The sequence below is a fragment of the Rana temporaria genome, chromosome 13 (assembly GCF_905171775.1).
Source record: "Rana temporaria chromosome 13, aRanTem1.1, whole genome shotgun sequence".
Lineage (NCBI taxonomy): Eukaryota > Metazoa > Chordata > Amphibia > Anura > Ranidae > Rana > Rana temporaria.
This window is the reverse complement of record NC_053501.1, coordinates 44,074,986-44,098,636: the sequence shown is the minus strand read 5'-3', so window position 1 is coordinate 44,098,636 and position 23,651 is coordinate 44,074,986. Positions and strand designations below refer to the sequence as shown.

The window sequence follows — 23,651 nt, the reverse complement described above, 5'->3', positions numbered from 1 at the left end:
GGCACAAAAACGCTAATACATAAACTGTGAGTTAGCACATATAATGGGTGTCTTGTATAAACGAATTAAGCTTACATGTCTTCTTACTGTTAAAAAGGAAAAGCAACTGCTTTAGGGTGCTAATTTATTATTATCCTTCAAAATTAATCAAATAAATATTGAATGTTCTGACATCTTTCAGTGCGGTCAGGATAGGAAGTTATAATCAGCTGAACAATATCTGTGCCCCGGTCAGGCCAGGAAGTGGCAGCGAGGTTGGCATTGTATCATGCCCTGATTGTGGCCCTAGCAGTACTTGAAGAGGTTAGCCCTGTGTCAGCTCTGCAGGTTTGCGATGATTTATTGGCTGGCATTCTTCTTCTGTTATTTCAACCTCACCTTTTGTATCCCAGCCAGAAAGTCTATTAATAAATGATTAAAGCGGATTGTTAAGGAAACTGATCTGAAATATTTGTCTTGGCTGAAGTTCAGCTAATTACAAGCTGCCTGTTTGCATCTGTCACTGCAGGCTCACCTGGCAGTGGGGGATGCTGTCATTACAGCTGACCCCTGGCTACTGGCAAGGGGAGGGGTGCAGTGCTGGTAAGCCATAACGTCAGCCTACTAGGGCTGGAAAACATAAATATGAAGTCACATATTGCAGACATTACAACATATAAGTCTAAATCGTCCATATCACATGGCAGTCTCCCTCTATGTATGACCAGCCGACACATTATTTTCAGTAAGGAATATGCCATAAAAATAACAGCTAGCTCACTGTTTGGCAGAAAAGCTAACGACCACAACAAGTTTCAGCCCACTATAACCCCAAAGGGCTGATTGAATTTTAAGGGGTTCCAGAGGGTTTTCATAACCACAGTGGATATTAGAGACTGCATTATCTGTTTCAAAAGTAGACCAACCCATGTGTAATGAAGGTATTTATACCTGTACTCCAATTTAGGCTTTATTTTTACTGCTGCTTTAAACTGGAATAGCGTTGCCATGATCAGCGGTCAATACAGGAACAATATTTTTGTTTGTTGCAGACTGCATGACTATGTTTTCCATCACAGCAACTTGATATCCAGGTAGATATCTTTTGCCCTTAAATGTCTGGGGTGAGCCAAACAGCATGTAGATTGCAGGTGTAATGCCTCGTACACACGATCATTTTTCGGCATACAAAAAACCCGTTGTTTTTCAGCATGTCCAAAAAACAAAAGTTTTTCCAAATTCATCATTAAAAACAACGTTGCCCACCCACCATCGTTTTTTAAAAATGATGAAAAAAGCATGGTGACGTACAACACGTACGATGGCACTCTAAAGGGGAAGTTCTAATCGCCTTTTGGCTGCTTTTGCGGATTCCGTGTTAGTCTGTCTGTTACAGCGTGATGAATGTGCTTACTCCATTATGAGCGGCAGTTTTACCTGAACGAGCGCTCCCGTCTCATAACTTGCTTCTGAGCATGCACGGATTTAAAACGTCGTTTTAGCCCACACATGATCATTTTTTACAACCCGAAAAACAACATTTTTTAAAACTACGTTAAAAAATGCAGCATGTTCGAATTTTTTTTTGTCGTTTTTCAGAAGCCGAAAAACGATGTGAAGCCCACACACGATCATTTTAAATGACGTTTTTAAAAACACTGTTTTTTTTCGTGCCGAAAAATGATCGTGTGTACGCGGCATTAGTGTAAATTGAACAGTGCTTGCTTGATGAGAGTTTTCATGATTGACTACTGATGACACTTTGTCACTGATGAGTAGGGATGAGCAAATCTGCATTGGTTGCATGGGAGTTTTGCAAATCATGCTCAAAGTTTGCAAGCGTTGCAATAAACCCCATTGAGGTCTATAGCAGGCAAATTTTGTTATTCACTTCTGACCATTCGTAGGGCTAATAAGTTATTATCAAACAAAAAGGTATGCAAAGCCAAGAGGGGGACATGTGCTAATGCCAGAATACAAAAAAGAAAAAAGTATCTCCCTACATAGAATTGTCATATCTCCCTAATGGCCTCAACCCACATTGACAATATGGCGGTGGTGATCCAGCCCTTTTATAGAAAGGGGGCTGGGTTGTCGGTTAATTAAATGTATTTGCTTTTGTGATTCAGCTAACTAGGGGCAAAGGCTATGCACGGAATTATAGCTTGTTCCTTATTTTTGGGGGAAAACCTATGAACTAATTTTGGCTGCGTCATCAATATGCTGAATGTTACAGAGACCTGAAATTTCCATTTAAGCATGGGGAAAATCCAGATGTTGGCAATTGTCTCTCGGTTGGGTGAACATGCAGGCGTATCTTCAAAATATGTTTATTAGTCAAATCTTTGGAAGGCAAGAACTCATGATTAAAAAGGTGAATGATCCGAGAAACGATACTGTGGTGACTTATGGATAGGGGATGAGTGGGGCGTATGTCCCAAAGCAATCGTAAGAAAGAGAAATGTGAGCTGCATCTAAAGTCGTCGTCCCCCCCCCCCCCCCCCCCACAGTTCACAAAGGAAGGAATGATAAAGGAGATGACCTATGTTCAGTGCCTTATAGCAAAAAGGCCAATGCCTACTACTCAATGTTGATTTGTTATGTTGGTGTACAGTTTATTAAAAATAATTATGGAGGGGTTTCTTTTATGTATAGATGTTTTTATTCTAATGGTAATATCTAACAATTGTATCTCTTTATGACAGGCCTTGTAGAAATCTGCATGATGCACCCTCTAGATGTGGTGAAAACCAGGTAAGTCTGCAGTAAATTACAGACATAACAACCCCCAGGAGTTTGAGTGGACAACTCTTGTTCTTTCACACATGAAAGAAGGGATATATTTGTAAATGAATATGCATAAAACACAGAATTTGCTTTTTTTTTTTACTAAACACTTTACATAGATCTGCTTGATGTAAAAAAATATTAAAATGTGTTACTGATTGGAAAAATGTTACCTACTCTACATTTCTGTATGTTTGTATACAATCTAAAGATATATATATATATATATATATATATTTATATATATACACACACACACACACGGTAGGCATATTTTATCATTACATGTGGGGGCACTGCTTCCTGCTTTGCAGTGATACACAATGGTTATACTTTACTGCTTCTTCCCACAATGCAGGTCTATTAGTCGGGCAACTCATTACAAATAATGCTCCTTATGTGACTGATGTCTTTTTTCCACAGCTAGGAGATAGCATTTTATTTGCATTGTTCCTGAGTCTTCCCTCTGTTGGCTTGTCTACAGATACTGTACCATATTTATCGGCGTATACCGCGCACTTTTTTGCCCTGAAAATCAGGGCAAAATCGTGGGTGCGCGGTATACGCCGATACCCGCTTTCCCGCGCCGAGTTTTAAACACTGCGCCGACCTATACTGAGCATTGCCGACAATACACGAGTGTCAGAGCACAGGTCGGCGCAGTGTTCAAAACTCGGCGAGGGAAACGAGTGAGGACGCCGCCGAAGAGGACACCGGACCCGCCGAAGAGGACACCGGACCCGCCGCAGAAGGACACCCGAAGCCGCAGAAGGACACCCGAAGCCGCAGAAGGACGCTGGACCCGACGAGGCCGCCGATGGACACCGCGCAAGACACCAAAACTGTAAGTACAAAAAAAATATTTTTCCACAGGATTCAGGGTCACTTTAGGGGTGCGCGGTATACGCGGGAGCGCGTTATACCGCGATAAATACGGTATATGTATTTAAAGGGTCACTAAAGGAATTTTTTTTTAGCTAAATAGCTTCCTTTACCTTACTGCAGTCCTGGTTTCATGTCCTCATTGTTTGTTTTTGCTCTGATGTTGCTGTAATCCTTCTCTGTTCTGAACACTTCCTGGTTGTCTGTTTCCTGATGAAGAAAGTCATGGGAGCTTTCTCTCTGTGGTCACTAATCAAGGAGGTGTGATTACTGTGTGTCTAAAACCCCTCAACACTAATCAGTTTTGTTTGTCAAACCATCACTGCCCTGTATTGGCTATGTGTCTCTGTACATCACATTGGCACTCATAGGCGACACTGATGGGCACTCATGGGTGGCACTGATGGGTACTAATGGGTGGCACAGATGGGCACTGAGAGGTGGCACTGATGGACACTGAGGGGTGGCACTGGTGGACACTGAGGGGTGGCACTGAGGGCATTGCTGGGCATCACTAGTTTATCCCAGTGCCCATGTTGCCAGTCAGTGCCCATTTGTGGGCACTGATTGGCATATTTTTTTTTTTTTACTGCCCCCTTCCCTGGTTGTCCAGTGTGGGCTTCCCTGGTGGTCCAGTGTGGGCATCCGAGGGGGGGCTGCGCTGATAAACAATCAACGCGAATGCCCCCTGTCAGGAGAGCCGCCGATCGGCTCTCCTCTACTCGTGTCTGTCAGACGCGAGTGAGGAAGAGCCATCAACGACTCCGGAGGCTCTTTATCGAGATCGGAGATGCAGGGTATCAGACTGACACCCCGCATCACCGATCGTCGCGCTGCGTGCCCCCACGAAATCCTGCAGGACGTCAATAGACGTCCAGTCAGGATTTCACAACCACTTCCCGGACGTCAATTGTCTATTGACCGGGCGGGAAGTGGTTAAGGTAGGTCAAAATGCACTTTTGTTAAATAAACCAGCAAGATCCTGGATAGAACATCTCTCCATTGTGGGACTTAGGATTTATAAATAGAAAAACAGCATCTCATTCCTGTTTTCATAACCTCAATCCAAGTGTGTAACCAAAATGTAAACTTTTACAATAGACATTTATGATAGACATGACTGGAAACCAATGTAAATAGTCTTGACTAATGAGAAACCATAGGTAAACTGGTGAATAAAACATAGTAAAAACACCTGTAAGGCAAAAGTTAAATAAGATGCTTTTCCCCAGCGTGGCAGCCCGAGAAAAGGTATAAAGGGTAATTTTTTTCCAACAGGTGTTTTCTTTTCTTTCTTTTTTTTGCTTTATTTAGCAAGTTGGAGAGATGTCATATTTAAAAAGCAGACATTGAATATCAGGTGTAAGGTTTACTTTCAATTGTATGATTTACTGTGATGACAGCTAACTGAGCAGTATATAATTGAGTAATCGTTGCGTGTCAGTGGTTACTTGGGAACTTGTTTGCTATGGTGTACTGAAGTGCAAGGCAAAGGAAAAGTGAGCACTAATAGAAAAGGCAGAAACTGAGAAAAAAAGGAGTAAAAAAAGGACATTTTTGGAAAAAAAAAAGCAAAGGAAAGGAGTGAGCTAAATAATAAGGCAGAAGTTTGGGGGAAGAAAAAGAAAGCAGTATGCAATATACACAACTGCAAGGCAGATCACTTAACAGTGATTGGTTATAGCTGTCAATTGCACCACATCCTCTGATATTCAGTAATAATAAAAACCATAAAAAGTATTTTTTTCTTTTAAATGGGCTGGTATGTGGAAAATCTCATATACACACTTGGTGTATATACACTGATAAGTCATAACATAATGATGACCCACCTAGATTGTAAGCTCTAAGGAGCACGGCCCTCTGATTCCTACTGTATTAAAGTGTATTGTATTTGTACTGTCTACCCTTAAGTTGTAAAGCGCTGCGTAAACTGTTGCTGTTATATAAATCCTGTATAATAATAATAATAATAATACTGCCAAAACAGCCCTGACCCATTGTAGCATGGACGCAACTAGACCTCTGAAGGTACGCTGTGGTATCTGGCACCAAGCCATTAGTAGCAGTTGCGAGGTGGATCAAACTTGTTTTACCAGCATACCCCACATATGCTCGATTTGAATGAGATCTGGTGAATTTGGAGGCCATATCAACACCTAAAACTTGTGTTCCTCAAACCATTCTTGAACCAGGCCACATTTTTTTTGTCCCTACATAGACACAATGCACAAAGTTTATAAAAAAAAAAAAAAAAAAACTATAACAACAAATCAAACTGAAAATAATCATATCTAAAATATTAATATTAAATTGCTAGATATAAATTGTGAATACAATTGTTAGAATATAAAATAAAAGGCAGACGACGCACTCCTAATTATCTGGAATACTCAAATTTATCTCCCAGTGGTGTTGCAACAGGTATGTCTTAGGAAGTTTCTCGGGGCCTGTGATTAAGTGTGAGAAATTGATGTTGTGCCCTATAGATCAATTACCCAAACCAATACCCCCTCATTAGCATACCTTAAAGTAGAACTATGGGCAAAACTTTTTTTTTCGTTTTAGATAGAGAAAGGGAGGGTTAGAAACCCTGTTAGGCTTACTTTTGCCATCTGTGTCCCGTTGGGGAGATTTACCTTCACTTCCTCTCCCATTACCAAAACAGGAAGTAAAATAAAATCCCTGCAAATTAAGGGATTCTTTTGGGGAGTCCCAGGTCATCCGAACTAGTCTCCCAATTGAAACTTTTCTCCGCTATTACTTTTCTAGGGCAACCCATAATTTGTGATTTTCATTTACTTTTGCTTTTAATGATAATGGTAAACAGGATAAATGGAAAGGGTGAATCTCCCTAATAGAGGCTCAGACAGCAATAGAAACAAACAGGGGTCAATATGCTTGCTTAAATACTTTGGGGTTACTATGTCTAACTCTACTAAAGATTACATCTCAGATAATATTCACCTTTTACTTTCTAAATTTCAAAAGCAATGTAATGTGTGGTGCAAATAACCTCTTACTGTTGTGGAGAGTGTTAATTTGCTTAACCACAGCCCCGGAGGATTTGGCTGCCAAATAACCAGAGCACTTTTTGCGATTCAGCACTGCGTCGCTGTAACTGACAATTGCGACGTGGCTCCCAAACCAAATATACGTCATTTTTTTCCCCACACATAGAGCTTTCTTTCGGTGCTATTTGATCACCTCTGCATTTTTTTTTGCGCTATAAACAAAAATAGAGCGACAATTTTGAATAAAAGCAATATTTTTTCCTTTTTGCTATCAAAATACAAAAGAATATATAAAAACATGTTTTTTTCCTCAGTTTGAGCCCATAAGTTTTCTTCTACATATTTTTGGTTAAAAAAATTGCAATAAGCATTTATTGCTTGGTTTGGGCAAAAGTTATAGCGTCTACAAAATAGGGGATTGTTTTATGGCATTTTTATTAATATATATTTTTTTTACTAGTAATGGCGGCGATAAGCGATTTTTATCGTGACTGCAACATTATGGTGGACACATCGAACACTTTTGATGCTATTTTGAGACCAAATATGCTAGAAAAATGCACTGATTACTGTGCAAATGATACTGGCAGGGAAGGGGTTAAGTGTGTCCTAGAGAGTGATTCTAACTGTGTGGGGGCTGGGCTTACTGTGACGCAACACTAATTGCAGGGAGCAGACAATCACTGCCCTGTCACTAGGCAGAACAGGGAGATGCCTTGTTTACACAGGCATCCCCCTGTTCTGCAGCTCCATGACACGATTGCGGGACACCAGCAGACATCGAGTCCGCCGGTCCCACGGGCATAGTCACGGAGCCCGCGGGGATGACGGCAAATTTTAAGGGAATTTTATATATACGCCCATTTGCCTGTCCGTGCCATTCTGCCGACGTAAAAGTGGCAACGGTCGGCAAGTGGTTAAAGCGGGAGTTCACCCATTTAAAAAAAAAAAAAAAATCTCCCCTTAGCTTCCTGCTCGTTCGGTCTAGGGGAATCGGCTATTTATATTAAAATATGAGCAGTACTTACCCGTTTTCGAGCTGCATCTTCTTCCGTCGCTTCCGGGTATGGGTCTTCGGGAGCGGGCGTTCCTTCTTGATTGACATTCTTCCGAGAGGCTTCCGACGGTCGCATCCATCGCGTCACTCGTAGCCGAAAGAAGCCGAACGTCGGTGCGGCTCTATACTGCGCCTGCGCACCGACGTTCGGCTTCTTTCGGAAAATCGTGACGCGATGGATGCGACCGTCGGAAGCCTCTCGGAAACCTGTCAATTAAGAAGGAACGCCCATTCCCGAAGCCCATACCCGGAAGCGACGGAGAGGATGCGTCTCGTAAACGGGTAAGTACTGCACATATTTTAAAATAAATAGCCGATTCCCCTAGTAATAACGAGCAGGAATCTAAGGGGGAAAAGTGCCCTCTAAGGGTGAACCCCCGCTTTAACGACTAACCTTTTGTTCACCTTTTTTTTTCTAACTTCCAGCTCCCCTATGCACTATCCACAAGACACTGGGCATGGAGCATGTCACCAGACCCCTCAGGGGAGGTGAAAAGGGGAGAGACTATGGGCCAGATTCATAAAAGAGATACGACGTCGTATCTCCTGATACGCCGTCGTATCTCTGAGATACGACTGTCGTATCTATGCGCCTGATTCATAGAATCGCATAGATCTCCCTAACAGGTGTAAGTGACTTACACCGTCGGATCTTAGGCTGCAATTCTAGGCCGGCCGCTAGGTGGCGATTTCATTGCAGTCGGCGTAGAATATGCAAATGACTAGTTACGCCGATTCACGAACGTATGCTTTGCCCGTCGCTGTAAATTTACGTTGTTTCCGTAGAGATTCGCGGCGTAAAACTAAACCTGCCCTCTAGGTGGTCTAGCCAATGCTAAGTATGGCCGGCGTTCCTGCGTTGAAATTTGAAATTTCACGTCGTTTGCGTAAGTCGTCCGTGAATGGCGCTGGACGCCATTTACGTTAACGTCGAAACCAATGACATCCTTGCAACGTCATTTAGCGCAATGTACGTCGGGAAATTTTAGGGACGCGCAGTACGTTCGGCGCGGGAACACGCCTAATTTAAATGGTCCCCGCCCCATTTGAATTAGGCGGGCTTGCGCCGGGCGGATTTACGCTACGCCGCCGCAACTTTACAGGCAAGTGCTTTGTGAATCAAGCACTTGCCCGTAAAACTTGCGGCGGTGTAACGTAAATGTAATATGTTACGCCGCCGCAGAGTAAGCCGATTCTACCTGAATCTGGCCCTGTCTTTATAGAGGGGATGCTACTACATCTATACCCCTTACACTGTGAATACAAAATATTTAAATTCTGTATTTTGTGTCATATTTTCTTCTTAGAAGGTGACATTTTGTTGCTACCACTGAATACTTTTTTTTTTCCCTTCCTTTCTAATATACCAACCAATTCAGCTTCACCAAAAATTGTTCTATTTTTTTTATTCTGATTTTATTTATAATATTTTTTTTTCCCTTTTACAGACAAAAATACAAAAACAAAATAACTACCCGCCTCACAGGGTGTAACAAACAATCTATGATACAACACATTAAAAATAAGAAAAAGGGGTAAGGAAAGAAGGGGCGGGGGGAAGAAGCACAATCATCATAATAGAGTGATTAACAAAGTGTCTCTATCAAAAATTGGAATACATGCACTCTATCCACTTGGACCATATTGCATCAAACTTCCACTTCAGAGTTCTTAACATAGTAGGTATGTTTTTCGAAGAGAATATATTTGTTGAGCTCTGTTATCCATTCAGCAATAGAAGGGGGTCAAGGGGGAGTCTACTTGAGTACAATTAGTCTGTGGGCTATAAATAACACTCTCAAAACAGGGAGTCATAGATTCTAATCGATTAAAGATAAATCCACATGACCAAGTAAACAGGTAAGAGGGTCAACCAACAAGTTAACCCCCAAAAGCCAGTTGAGAAACCCTACCACCATAGCCCAGTATCTTCTCAATTTGGGACAACACCATAGCAGATGAATAACGCACACAGATCTGTGTCCACATTGGATCAGCAAGGGTCATCTTTGAAACCAATGTTAAATAAAAATTCAGGAGTACTATAAACTCTATGCAAAATAAATACCTGTGTAAGCCCATTAGAGGGAGATTGTAGAATATCCTCCCAGCTATCATTGGGAATAGAGTCTATATTTCTCACCCATCGAGACCTACATACTAGAAAGGAAACCTCAAGAGGAATCTAATAATCTATGATAGGTGTCCAAAATCAGTCCCTTAGTTGATGACACATTACTTATAGTGTTAACGAGAGGCATGGAGGAAACAGAAACTGATTCCAAATTAGGCTGAGCTTGAATAGCATAGCATAGCATAGCAATATTGATATATTCCTGCATTTTCCCATTTCTGGAGTACCCCGGAGCTTACAAATTTCAGGAAAAAGGGGATTATCCCAAATGAGGGTAAATTTAGTAAAGGAGAAAATCCCCAATATTTTTATTTTTTTGCTGCATCACATATTTTACACATAAAATAATAGGGAATGATACCTGTAAAGCCCTGCAAACTGGCATCCCCAAAGTATATAAAGGTTGGTGACCTTGACTCAAACAATCATAGGCTGTCGGAAGATTTAGAGGACATCCCATGCCGCGTACCCACGGTAATTTTTCGGCATTTAAAAAACGAAGTTTTAAAATTGTTTAATTTAAAACTATGGTGTGTGGGCTTCACATCATTTTTCGGGTTCTGAAAAACAACAACAAAAATTTGAACATGCTGCATTTTTTAACAACGTTTTAAACAATGTCGTTTTTCGGGTTGTAAAAAATGATCGTGTGTGGGCTTAAACGACGTGAAAAACCGCGCGCATGCTCAGAAGCAAGTTATGAGACGGGAGCGCTCGTTCTGGTAAAACTAGCGTTCGTAATGGAGTAAGCACATTCATCACGCTGTAACAGACAGAAAAGCGTGAATCGTCTTTTACTAACACAAAATCAGCTAAAGCAGCCCAAAGGGTGGTGTCATCCGCATGGAACTTCCCCTTTATAGTGCCGTCGTACGTGTTGTACGTCACCGCGCTTTGCTAGAGCATTTTTTTTTAACGATCGTGTGTGGGCAACGTCGTTTTAATGATGAAGTTGGAAAAAAATAATAGGTAGAAGTTTTACAAAGAGTTAGGCCGGCTTATCAGTAGATAAGCCGACCTAACTCAGAATCTACGCCGACTTATGTTTAAGTGTATGCTCAAACAGAGATACACTTAAACATATCTAAGATACGACGGCTTGTGCCGTCCTATCTTAGGTTGCAATATTTCGGATGGCCGCTAGGTGGCGCTTCCATTGCGGTCGGCGTAGAATATGCAAATCCGTAGATACGCAGATTCACGACAGTAGGCCCGGCCTCCGCAGTACATTTACGCCGTTTACGTTAGAGATAGGCCGCCTAAAGTTAGAGCTTAGCCCTAGATGGAATAGTAATGTTAAGTATGGCCGCCGTTCCCGCGTCGAAATTCAAATTTTTTACGTCGTTTGCGTAAGTCGTCCGTGAATCGGGATTTACGTCGTTTACGTCCACGTCGAAATCAATAGGCCCGTGCGGCGTACTTAGCCGCAATGCGCACTGGGAAATGTAGGCACCCGGCGCATGCGCAGTTAAAAAAAAAACGTTAAAAACTTAAGGTCAAGCCCCATTAACATAAAACACGCCCCCTTACACACATTTGAATTAGGCGCCCTTACGCCGCCCGCTTTAGGCTACGCCGCCGTAACTTAGCGGGCAAGTACATTGTGAATCATGTACTTGCCTAGCTAACTTACGGCGGCGTAGCCTAAACACGCTAAGCTACGCCGCCGCAAGTTTAGGCCAATGTGTCTGAATCTAGCTAATAGTTTTTTTTAGAGGCTGAAAAACATTGTTTTTTGCAAGCCGAAAAATGATCGTGTGTACGCCGCGGCATCAGAGTTCCTCCCTGATAGATGTTATAACTGGGTCGTTAAGTAGTAGATCCATAGACTGGGGACAGATAAACTTCCTGCATCAAAAGGATATTGTCAAAATGTGTTGCAGCTGGTTTATTAATATTACAGATTTAAGGACTACAGTTGAACTATCTTTAGATAAAAAGCCTCACAACTTCAGGGAGCTACATATATTGCAACAACGATTTAGATGCTTGAGAAAGACAAAAAACAGATTTCATATACCTGTATTCATCTTTGGGCCTCATGTACACTACTCACATTTAGGAGTTTTTGGCATTGTTTTGTCAAAGCCCCTGAACTCAACTCATTAAAAACCTCTGTGTCCATGTACACATATGTTTTTATCAGAGTTTAGGAGCAGTAGAGTTTAAGGACAGTTAAACGTCCCTCTCCTGAATGCAGAAGAATAGCATTCAGGAGAGAAACATTTTGGGAAAAAAATGCAATCCCGACAAAATCATGGCAAAAACGCGATACTTTTTTGTTGAGTTTGGTGGTTTTCTACTGCCAGTAGAGTTACGTTTAGGGGTGGCCAGTGTACATGTATCCTTAGGATCTACTTCAAGCAAAGACTTGAACATGCCCATGGTATCTTCGAACCTCTAAGGCCCCGTACTCACGACCAAACATGTCTGCTGAAACTGGTCCGCAGGCCAGTTTCAGCAGACATGTTTGGTCGTGTGTGGGCGCGAGCGGGCCGAATTCCAGCAAACATTTGCCCGCCGGGCCTTTTCCCAGCGGACAAATATTCCTGGACTTGTTTTAAAACAGTCCGCTGGAATCCTGCCCGCTCGGACATGTACGGTCGTCAGTACAGACCTACCGTACATGTCCAGGCGCCCGCCGTCCCTCGCATGCGTCGAATGACTTCGACGCATGCGTGGAAGCATTTTAAAGGCGGGCCGCCCACGTCGCTGCGTCATTGTCGCGGCGACACCGCGTCATCGACGCAGCGACACCGCGGACACGCCCCGCGTATTGTTTACGCGCGGACTTCTGTACGATGGTGTGTACAACCATCGTACAGAAGCCCTCTGGCAGACATGTATGGTGAAAACGGTCCGACGGACCGCTTTCACCATACATGTTTGTTCGTGTGTACCCGGCCTTATGGTACATATCACATTCTAAAATATTAGTATTTTTATGGATATATGTCTAAGGTAGTTAGAAACATGCATGACGGATGTTGGTTTTAGGTTTGGTGTATGCTGGCTCCAAGAATCCAAGGCCATTTTTTTATTACTCAATGAGGAAGCCTTTTTGTCAATAATTTATACTATAGCAAAGTAATCTGTGTTTCACTTTTTGATAATTCAGAATAAATAATATAATATAATATAATTTTTTTGAAACTAAAAATTGTAACATGGGCAAACTATTGATCAAGTTTTAATTGGCACTGGAGTCATGTGAAAGAGTGATTCTGTCAGTAGGTCTGTAAAATAGTTCCATTGATAACTAGTTGCCAGAAACTTTCCCCTACAAGCATAGATGGAATGTCAGACTTGGATATAATTAAAGAAAAAATTAACATTAGAAGCCAACTGAATATATTAACTCATCATCAGATCCTTTCCATACATACATTCTAGCATAATGTTTAGTGGTTATGAAATGCTTCCTTGTGTATATCTGATAGTCCCCAACTATGCCTGTATGCATGGAGCCACCTGATGACCCCCCCCCCCCAGGCCCTCTAGAAACTGTAAAGTCATTGAGGTCAATGATAGTGGGCGTATCTCAGACGAACGCCGAGTTCTTGAACTCTCCTGTGTATCTCTTCCTATTTCCCCTTGCCTCCCAATGCATCAGATGTATTGCTCAAAAGGTGGTGGTGAAATAAAAAGAAGGAAGGCACATCGCATAATCCCATAAAATAGAAGCACATTTAATGGTAAAAACACAGTATAAAACTCACATATACAACGAATCTGCGGTTTGTAACATCCACGAGTGGCGAGCTCGTCTCCTGCCGTCAGATAGTGCTTGATCTAGTGCTCCAATCTCGACGCGTATCGTCACATCACGTGACTTCATCAGGTACACGTTTTTACCATTAAATGTGTTAAATGTGTTCGTCGGAGATACACCCACAAGTTCCCAGATACCTCCCCTCCGCATTCCACAAAAAAGGGCCAGGAGGCTTAGGCTGATGGAGGAGGAAACCCATGCCCTAATTAGGGAGGCTACTGTGGCCCTTAGAGAGCCCCCCACCGCTGCACAGGAATTTTCTGCAATTATTGGAGAAGAACTACCAAGAATGGACATGGCCCAACGTCTCCTTAGCTAAACACTAATTTTGAATGTTGTCAACAGGGGCTTGATGGGGAATCTTACTGACTACACGGACCTTGCAGAGGTCGCCCCCTCCTCCTCCTGCTCCTGCCATAGGCTCTCCTCCAGGGACACAGCCTCCAAAGACACGGTTAAAAAAGGCTGCAGAGAAGGCTACAAAGAAGAGAGGAAAATAATTGTGGTCCTAAAGATGGGTGCTTCTCATGGTCCCAATTTTGGTATTCACATCCTTGGTTGTTTGCTGTGAGAATCTGTGTCTGCACAAATTCAAGCAGGGTCTCCAGTGTTGCCTTCCTGGCTTCTTTGTTTTTATTACCTGTGTTTTTGGTTTGCCTTCACCTTGAATTTTTTTTCAGCCAGAATTTTTGGTTTACTGTAAAAACTTGACCATGTGTTTTTATTCAAAATAGAGAGTTTGCTAGTGAGTAGGCAGGGACATTTCAAAACCTACATTTTCAAATTAACAAGGGACACTAACCTCCTTGAGGGTAAATAATACTAATTAATAATGTTGTGGTAACTTGACACACTCAAATAAAATAAAACATGGAAATCAGTCTAAAATATTATACAATTAATAACCAAAAAAGAAGATCTTCATTAAAAGATTGTAACAATTATTAAAACAATTTTTATGAAGATCTGGCTTACAAAAAATAAAGATTATTCAGGAGATCACGATAAATAATAAACAAGTTTGTCATAACTCGTTGTTGATTATTGTAGCATTATAAAGAAGAAAAGAATGCGCTGCATTAAACGATGCAATCATTTACAGCGCGATGAATGTGCTATCTCCATTACAAACGCTAGTTTTACCAGAACGAGCGCTCCAGTCTCATAACTTGCTTCTTAGCATGAGCGTTTTTTTTTCCCCCTAAGTTAAAGCGTACACACGACCATTTTTCACAACGAGAAAAAATAGAGCAGGTTCGAAAAAAAAATTGGCCATTTTTCTCGACGAGAAAAATGCCCTGGAGCATACACGCAACTGTTTTTCACGACCAATTAAAAAAATGGCATTTTTCTCATCATGAAAAACGGTCGTGTGTACGCAGCATAAGACATGTTTGTGCCTACTACAGAATCTATTTGTCCAGTGTTTGGATTGGCAGAGTAAACGCGTTTTTGTATTTCCTCATAGTATCAACTATAACTTTTTGTTTTTCAAATTCGATAAGTTAATAAAATTTACTGCATATACTGAGATTATCCAGGATTAAAAGTGATCTTTGGTAAATAAGAATCATCATCCCTGACTCACGATTACAGCCTTAGGGGTTCCGTCACATCCAAACTCCACCCAATTATTCTTCATCATAAGAGGACAGCTTGGTTGAAATTTCTGACATTAGTGAGATTGATGAATTTGTTGTGGATGGAGTGAAGTAGAGGTCAGTATAGTGCAACTAGTACAATAGAAGGGAAAGGTAGCATAGTTGATTCTTACTCAGCACTATACTTCACTATACTTCATCTGGTGTCACTTTTGATAGACTGTGAATAATGAAAGAGAGGTTGATTATTGTCAATAGGGTGGCACAATCATGTCATTCTACACGTAGCATATTTATAGTGCACTTGGTGTTTTCATTCTACACACATTTTACCCTCTAACTTATTTGGGAAGTGAAAACTATTTGTAATGTTTTAGACAAGTTGCAAATAAGAGAGACAAAGTATGCCTGTATAGAAAACATAGTAAAACAGTGAAGAAGCAATAGCCAGTGGTAGCACATTGTTTTCCTTGCTTCCAAATACATACACTATGTTACCAAAAGTATTGGGACACCTGCCCTTACATTAGAAAAATGAAAGGGACACTTTGAAAACACATTAACTCTCAATATCATGTTGGATAGCTACACTGCTATGGACTGGTTAATGTATTAGGAACGAAAGGATAGAACAAAGTATTACAGCGCACACATGCAAAAGCTATTTAAAACACCTGAACATTTTCAAAAAATATTTATAGTCACACCATATGGCTATATGGTGCTTACTGCGTCAAAGTACCCCATTATCACTGATAATTTTACTAATATGAATTACTGTATATTAAGGGTAAAAGCAGTAACCACTTCAACAGCGGGACAGACATTATGTATATGCATTTTTTATCAGTAATCCTCCCACCTCACTTACTTTTATTCTTAAGGGCGGAGCTGGGTGACATAGGAGCCAACAGGCGCTGGGTGAAGTCCTTTTTTTCACTCAACAAAATTGGAGTTACTCTTTATGTTGTCCCTCCATTCCAGATTTTCATACTTTACATATCTGTGTTAGAATGGGACAACAGGGAGATCTCCTTTTCATAATTATTGGATATGTTTTTGTCCACCTTGGAGCCTTGGGTGTTCTCAACCATCTTTGTGCGTTTCAGCTCTTCCCGTTCCCTTCTCCACTATATAAATTATCAAATGCATTAATAAAATCCAACAGGGTTAATGAGAACCACTCATAATGAACACATGAGGTATGTTTTTTCCAGGAGCTCAGCACATATATCTTACCAAAAAGGGTCCTTCCAGAGATATAACCTTGTCAGGTGGTTTAACTCTCTAGTGTTTATCAAAAGCTGAAATATCAATTCTGAATGATCTGACCTTTAAAAGTCACTGATATTTTTAATATATTAATACTTTGGATAGCTACTTCTGCCAGGCTAAACATGCTCTAGGGAACTCAATTGTAAGGTAAGAATTTGTTCTTCTCTACCTCAAAGAATCACTTTAAAGAGGAAGTCTGCCCACCCCATGAAAAATTAAAAGTCAGCAGGTACAAATATTGCAGCTGCTGACTTTTAATATTCGGACATTTACCTGTCCAGGGAGCCCGCAATGTCCGTGCCCTAGCCGATCTTCGGATAGGCTCTCAGGTGCAGCTGCCATTGCCGGTAAGGGAACCCGGCAGTGAAGCCTTTGGGCTTCACAGCCAGTTCTCTAATGTACATGTGCAAAGTGTGCTGCGCTTTCTAGTTGGCCTGGCGGCAGAGGAAGCAAGAGAGGGGCCGAGCTTCGCTGCAGCACCATCTCCGGAAGTGGGAAAAAAACAGGTCACTGTTCCCCCCCTCCCCCCTGAAATGGGGAGAAAGCAGAAGTTCCAGTTTGGGTGGAACTCTGCTTTAACTTGCTACCTGTTTTAACATATCATACCAAGAATCAAATAATATCAAGAAAATGAGCACAGGTGGAAGTGCAATGTCACTTAACTTACCACAGCAATCTGTGGGGTTGATTAGAAGGATTATATAAAAGATTTAGACCAGCAACTGTCATTCCTGTGGACAACATTGTGCAGGAATCCAGTACCTGCTGATAGCGCTCTGTCTGCATAATCAGAAACAAAAGCTTCTGTCAGCGTAACCAAGTAGTCTCCTATAACAGAAAACCCACAGGAATGTCTACTCATCAGAGAAGAATTAGTAGCATCACCTACAGCAGAGGTTCCCAGAATCTGGTTGAGAACCACAAGTTCTTGAATGTGATTTGCGGTACACTAATATGCTTTGGCTTATTTAAAAAAAATAGAATCTCAGAATCTCTCTTTCTGTGCTGTGCTGTGCTGTGCTGGACACCCTACTGTTCAACATTGCTTAGTGCTACTTAAAGTGGCTACTTAAAGCGGTTGTAAACCCCCCGGTACTATCATAACAATTTATATGTTTTTAAATACCATACAGTTATACATCAATTGAGCGCTATGGTTTTATCTACATTATTTGTCTTACTGTGTAACTGGTGATCGTGTAAAGAGTAAATCGTCTTGTAAGTCCGCGCCATCTCTGTTGTGGTCTTCCTCGTTTAATTCAATCTGTATTTCCGCCCACAGTTTCTTCTAGCCTGTGTAATCCCGCGCGTGCGCATTAAGGTCACTATATTCAAGCCTCTTCTTCGTTTCCGGTTACTACGGTAACGAAGAAAAGGCATTCACAGCGTACACCAGGAAGCTTCTGTGTCTCCTGTCATCTGTGACGTGTAGGTCACGTGATAACCAACATGCACAAACCATCGCGGGATGTCGGGGCTGACGTCTACATGAGGAAATGACGCAGCCCCGACATAAAGAAAGAATTTATCCGGCAGAGGCTCAGCTGGCCGGAATGGACGGGAATCCGGCGCATGCGCGGTACACGTCCGCACTACTTATTGCAGCCATAACTTCAGAATGACAGAGGTAAAAAAAAAAAAACCTAAGGGCAAACGATTTAAAATTTTGACATGCATAAATAAATGTAAAGTGAATATTTTGAGTTTACAACCACTTTAAAATGTTGAGTAATCCCTAGGCAGAAGAGAAGTAGCTGTATATGCTGCCTGTACACATCTCAACTACTGTATATGGGCTGTATGTCCTGTGAAGTTTAGCATCCATGGTAAAAGCATGTATCCTACACTGACATTTGAGGAGTCACATCAGACCCTTTTCTGCTGATCACCTCCAAAAATACATACTTTGGCCCGGATTCAGAAAGGAGATACGACGGCGCATCTCCGGATACGCCGTCGTAACTCTGAGTTGTGTTGTTGTATCTATGCGACTGATTCATAGAATCAGTTACGCATAGATTTCCCTAAGATCCGACCGGCGTAATTGTCTTACACCGTCGTATCTTAGCGACTGCGTTTATGGCCAAAAACACAGCAAACGTGCAGTAAGAGCGACTGCATTTATGGGCAAAAACACAGCAAACGTGCACTAACAGCAACTGCGTTTATGGGCAAAAACACAGCAAACGTGCAGTAAGAGCGACTTCGTTTATGGACAAAAACACAGCAAACGTGCACTAACAGCAACTGCGTTTATGGGCAAAAACACAGCAAACGTGCAGTAAGAGCGACTGTGTTTATGGGCGAAAGCACAGCAAACGTGCACTAACAGCAACTGCGTTTATGGGCAAAAACACAGCAAATGTGCAGTAATAGCGACTACGTTTATGGGCAAAAACACAGCAAATGTGTACTAACAGCAACTGCGTTTATGGGCAAAAACACAGCAAACGTGCACTAACAGCAACTGCGTTTATGGGCAAAAGCACAGAAAACGTGCACTAACAGCAACTGTGTTTATGGGCAAAAACACAGCAAACGTGCAGTAAGAGCGACTGCGTTTATGGGCAAAAACACAGCAAACGTGCACTAACAGCGACTTCGTTTATGGGCAAAAACACAGCAAACGTGCACTAACAGCGACTGCGTTTATGGGCAAAAACACAGCAAACGTGCAATAAGAGCGACTGCGTTTATGGGCAAAAACACAGCAAACATGCAGTAATAGCGACTGCGTTTATGGGCAAAAACACAGCAAACGTGCACTAACAGCAACTGCGTTTATGGGCAAAAACACAGCAAATGTGCACTAACAGCAACTGCGTTTATGGGCAAAAACACAGCAAACGTGCAGTAAGAGCGACTGTGTTTATGGGCGAAAGCACAGCAAACGTGCACTAACAGCAACTGTGTTTATGGGCAAAAACACAGCAAATGTGCAGTAATAGCGACTACGTTTATGGGCAAAAACACAGCAAATGTGTACTAACAGCAACTGCGTTTATGGGCAAAAACACAGCAAACGTGCACTAACAGCAACTGCATTTATGGGCAAAAGCACAGAAAACGTGCACTAACAGCAACTGTGTTTATGGGCAAAAACACAGCAAATGTGCAGTAATAGCGACTACGTTTATGGGCAAAAACACAGCAAATGTGTACTAACAGCAACTGCGTTTATGGGCAAAAACACAGCAAACGTGCACTAACAGCAACTGCGTTTATGGGCAAAAGCACAGAAAACGTGCACTAACAGCAACTGTGTTTATGGGCAAAAACACAGCAAACGTGCAGTAAGAGCGACTGCGTTTATGGGCAAAAACACAGCAAACGTGCACTAACAGCGACTGCGTTTATGGGCAAAAACACAGCAAACGTGCACTAACAGCGACTGCGTTTATGGGCAAAAACACAGCAAACGTGCAGTAAGAGCGACTGCGTTTATGGGCAAAAACACAGCAAACATGCAGTAATAGCGACTGCGTTTATGGGCAAAAACACAGCAAACGTGCACTAACAGCAACTGTGTTTATGGGCAAAAACACAGCAAATGTGCACTAACAGCAACTGCGTTTATGGGCAAAAACACAGCAAACATGCAGTAAGAGCGACTGCATTTATGGGCAAAAACACAGCAAGCGTGCAGTAATAGCGACTGCGTTTATGGCCAAAAACACAGCAAACGTGCAGTAAGAGCGACTGTGTTTATGGGCGAAAGCACAGCAAACGTGCACTAACAGCAACTGCGTTTATGGGCAAAAACACAGCAAATGTGCAGTAATAGCGACTACGTTTATGGGCAAAAACACAGCAAACATGCAGTAAGAGCAACTGCGTTTATGGGCAAAAACACAGCAAACGTGCAGTAAGAGCGACTGCGTTTATGGCCAAAAACACAGCAAATGTGCACTAACAGCAACTGCGTTTATGGGCAAAAACACAGCAAACGTGCAGTAAGAGCGACTGTGTTTATGGCCAAAAACACAGCAACCGTGCAGTAAGAGCGACTGCGTTTATGGGCTAAAAAACAGCACACGTGCAGTAAGAGCGACTGCGTTTATGTGCAATTAAATAGCCCATGTGCATTAACAGCGACTGCGTTTATGTGCAAATAAATAGCACACGTGCAGTAACAGCGAATGCATTTATGTGCAATTATATAGCACACATGCAGTAACAGCAACTGCGTATATGCGCAATTAAATAGCACACGTCCACTAACACTGAGTACTATGTTTAGGTGTAAACTAAACATTATGCAGGCAATACAACACGTTAGAGCACTGCATCAAGCACAATCTACTGCCTAACAATAGGAATAGCTGATCTAGCTAAGCTATACAGTGTATAAATATATGTACAGCGCTAGGATGTATATATATCCTCTACACACTGTAAATTTAACTAAACTGACTAGCCTGCCTGCTCTATCTATCTATCTATCTATCTATCTAACTGGTAGAAAAGACACTGGGGTAGATTCAGATAGATTACGCGGATCTAAAGATCCGCTAATCTATCTGATTTACGATCCGCCCGCGCAAGTTTGAGAGGCTAGTGCTGTATTCAGAAAGCACTTACCTCAAAACTTGCGGCGGCGTATTGTAAATCCCCCGGCGGAATTCAAATTCTGCGGCTAGGGGGAGTGTAGTATTTAAATCAGGCGAGTCCCCGTGCCGATTTAACTGCGCATGCGCCGTCCGCGAATTTTCCCGGCGTGCATTGCTCCCAATGACGTCGCTAGGACGTCATTGGTTTCGGCGTGAGCGTAAATTATGTCCATCCGTATCCGCGAACAACTTACGCAAACGACGTAAAAATTCAAAACTCGGCGCGGGAACAACGGCCATACTTAACATAGGATACGCCGCATATAGCAGGGGTAACTATCTGCCGGAAAAAGCCGAACGCAAACGACGTAAAAAAACAGCGACGGGCGGTCGTTCGTTTCTGAATCGGCGTATCTCCTCATTTGCATAGTCATCGCAAGTAAAACACGAAACGCCACCTAGCGGCCAGCGGGAGATTGCAGCCTAAGATCCGACGGTGTAAGTCACTTACACCTGGCGGATCTTAGGGAGATCTATGCGTAACTGATTCTATGAATCAGTCGCATAGATCCGACCGTCGGATCTCAGAGATACGACGGCGTATCTGGAGATACGCCGTCGTATCTCTTTTCTGAATCTGGCCCACTGTGGGGTAGATTCAGATAGATTAGCGGATCTTTAGATCCGCGTAATCTATCTGATTTACAATCCGCCGGCGCAAGTTTGAGGGGCTAGTGCTGCATTCAGAAAGCACTTACCTCAAAACTTGCGGCGGCATATCGTAAATCCCCCGGCGGAATTCAAATTCCGCGGCTAGGGGGAGTGTAGTATTTAAATCAGGCGCGTCCCCGCGCCGATTTAACTGCGCATGCGTCATCAGCGAATTTTCCCAGCGTGCATTGCTCCCAATGACGTCGCTAGGACGTCATTGGTTTCGGCGTGAGCGTAAATTATGTCCATCCGTATCCGCGAACAACTTACGCAAACGACGTAAAAATTCAAAACTCGGCGCGGGAACGACGGCCATACTTAACATAGGATACGCCTCACATAGCAGGGGTAACTATACGCCGGAAAAAGCCGAATGCAAGCGATGTAAAAAAAAAAGCGACGGGCGGGCGTTCGTTTCTGAATCGGCGTAAATGCTCATTAGCATATTCGACGTGTAAAAGATACGGAAGCGCCATCTAGCGGCCGGCCTGGAATTGCAGCCTAAGATCCGACAGTGTAAGTCACTTACACCTGTCGGATCTTAGGCATATCTATGCGGAACTGATTCTATGAATCGGTCGCATAGATACGACCGGCCGGCCTTAGAGATACGACGCCGTATCAGGAGATACGCCGTCGTATCTCCTATCTGAATCTGGGCTTGTGTCTCTATCTATCTCTCTCTCTCTGTCTGTCTGACTTCTCTTTAACAAAGCCGGAACACACTACACGCGGCCGCCTTACAGGCGGCCTTATATAGTGTGGGGCGTGTACTAAACCCCCTGAGCCATAATTGGCCAAAGCCACCCTGACTTTGGCCAATTATGGTTCTTCGTTTTTTTGCGCGCTGTGATTGGCCAAGCATGCAGGGTCATGGTGCATGCTTGACCAATCATCAGCGCGCAATGCCGCAGTGAATTATGGGCCGACGCGCGTCACTCGAATTTGGCGCGAACGACGCGTTATGTTCGAAATTCGTCGAACGTACGAACAGACGATGTTCGAGTCGAACGACAAGCTCATACCTACTAACTAGGTCTGCTCCTAAGACCTTTCATTGTGTGAAATGTTGTCATTGTTTTGTGTGAAAAGTCTATTGATGATAAGATGTGGAATGTGACCTGTCAACTGTAGTAATTACCTCCTCTAAATGCGGAGCCAGGCTGTCTGGATAATGATTGGTAATTAGCCCATATGAATGTGTAATTGAAGCCCCATTGTGTGATGTAGGGGGTGGAGAGTTTCATTGTCCCTGTAACTACTGTAGCATGCTTTTTGTTGTATAAAAACCTGAGAGTGTACCATTAAAGATTCATTCATTTTTGGAACCAGTAACAGAGCTGTCTGTCTCATTATTTCTGGGAAAATCCAATGGGTCCTGACTGCTGGATTGTGGATTGTCGGATAAAAATATTTCAACTCCCCATGGCTACAGTCCAGCCCCCCTAAAGTCAGAGGGAGAAAACTGTCCCTTTGTAGAAAGTTTAGAGACCCCTGCTCTAGTGGATTGATTATTTATTGTTGTATTATGAAAACCACAAGAAGATTCAGAAAACTAAAATACAATTATTTAAGATGGAAAAGAGCAGAGTTCCTATAGAATATAGAAAACCAGGGTCTGACTCAGACCACCAGGCTCTGCCTATAATTAAAGTGGAAGTTCCACCCCAAAAAAACAACTATATCCCGGCACATGCAGAACACTACCAATAATTGAAATAGCCACATCAAATTTTTTTTGTATAAATACCATAGTATTGCGTTTTATACTGCCACTTCCGGGTTTTCCCTCCAAGCAAAATGGAAACGGTCTGCAACGGATTTTAAAAGTTCTTCTTTGCCACGAAAACACACAGGGGATATTAGAAGACACCAAACAAGTGAGTATA

At 42.4% G+C, this 23,651-nt stretch overlaps 1 protein-coding gene across 1 annotated transcript in view; it reads left to right on the top strand.

Moving 5' to 3' along the window:
- SLC25A21 (solute carrier family 25 member 21) overlaps positions 1-23,651 on the top strand; it is a 397,660-nt gene that overhangs the window by 192,986 nt on the left and 181,023 nt on the right. The window contains exon 3 of the mRNA XM_040333092.1: positions 2,685-2,733. Coding sequence (XP_040189026.1) covers positions 2,685-2,733 — 49 coding nt within the window. The remainder of the gene's footprint in view (positions 1-2,684; positions 2,734-23,651) is intronic.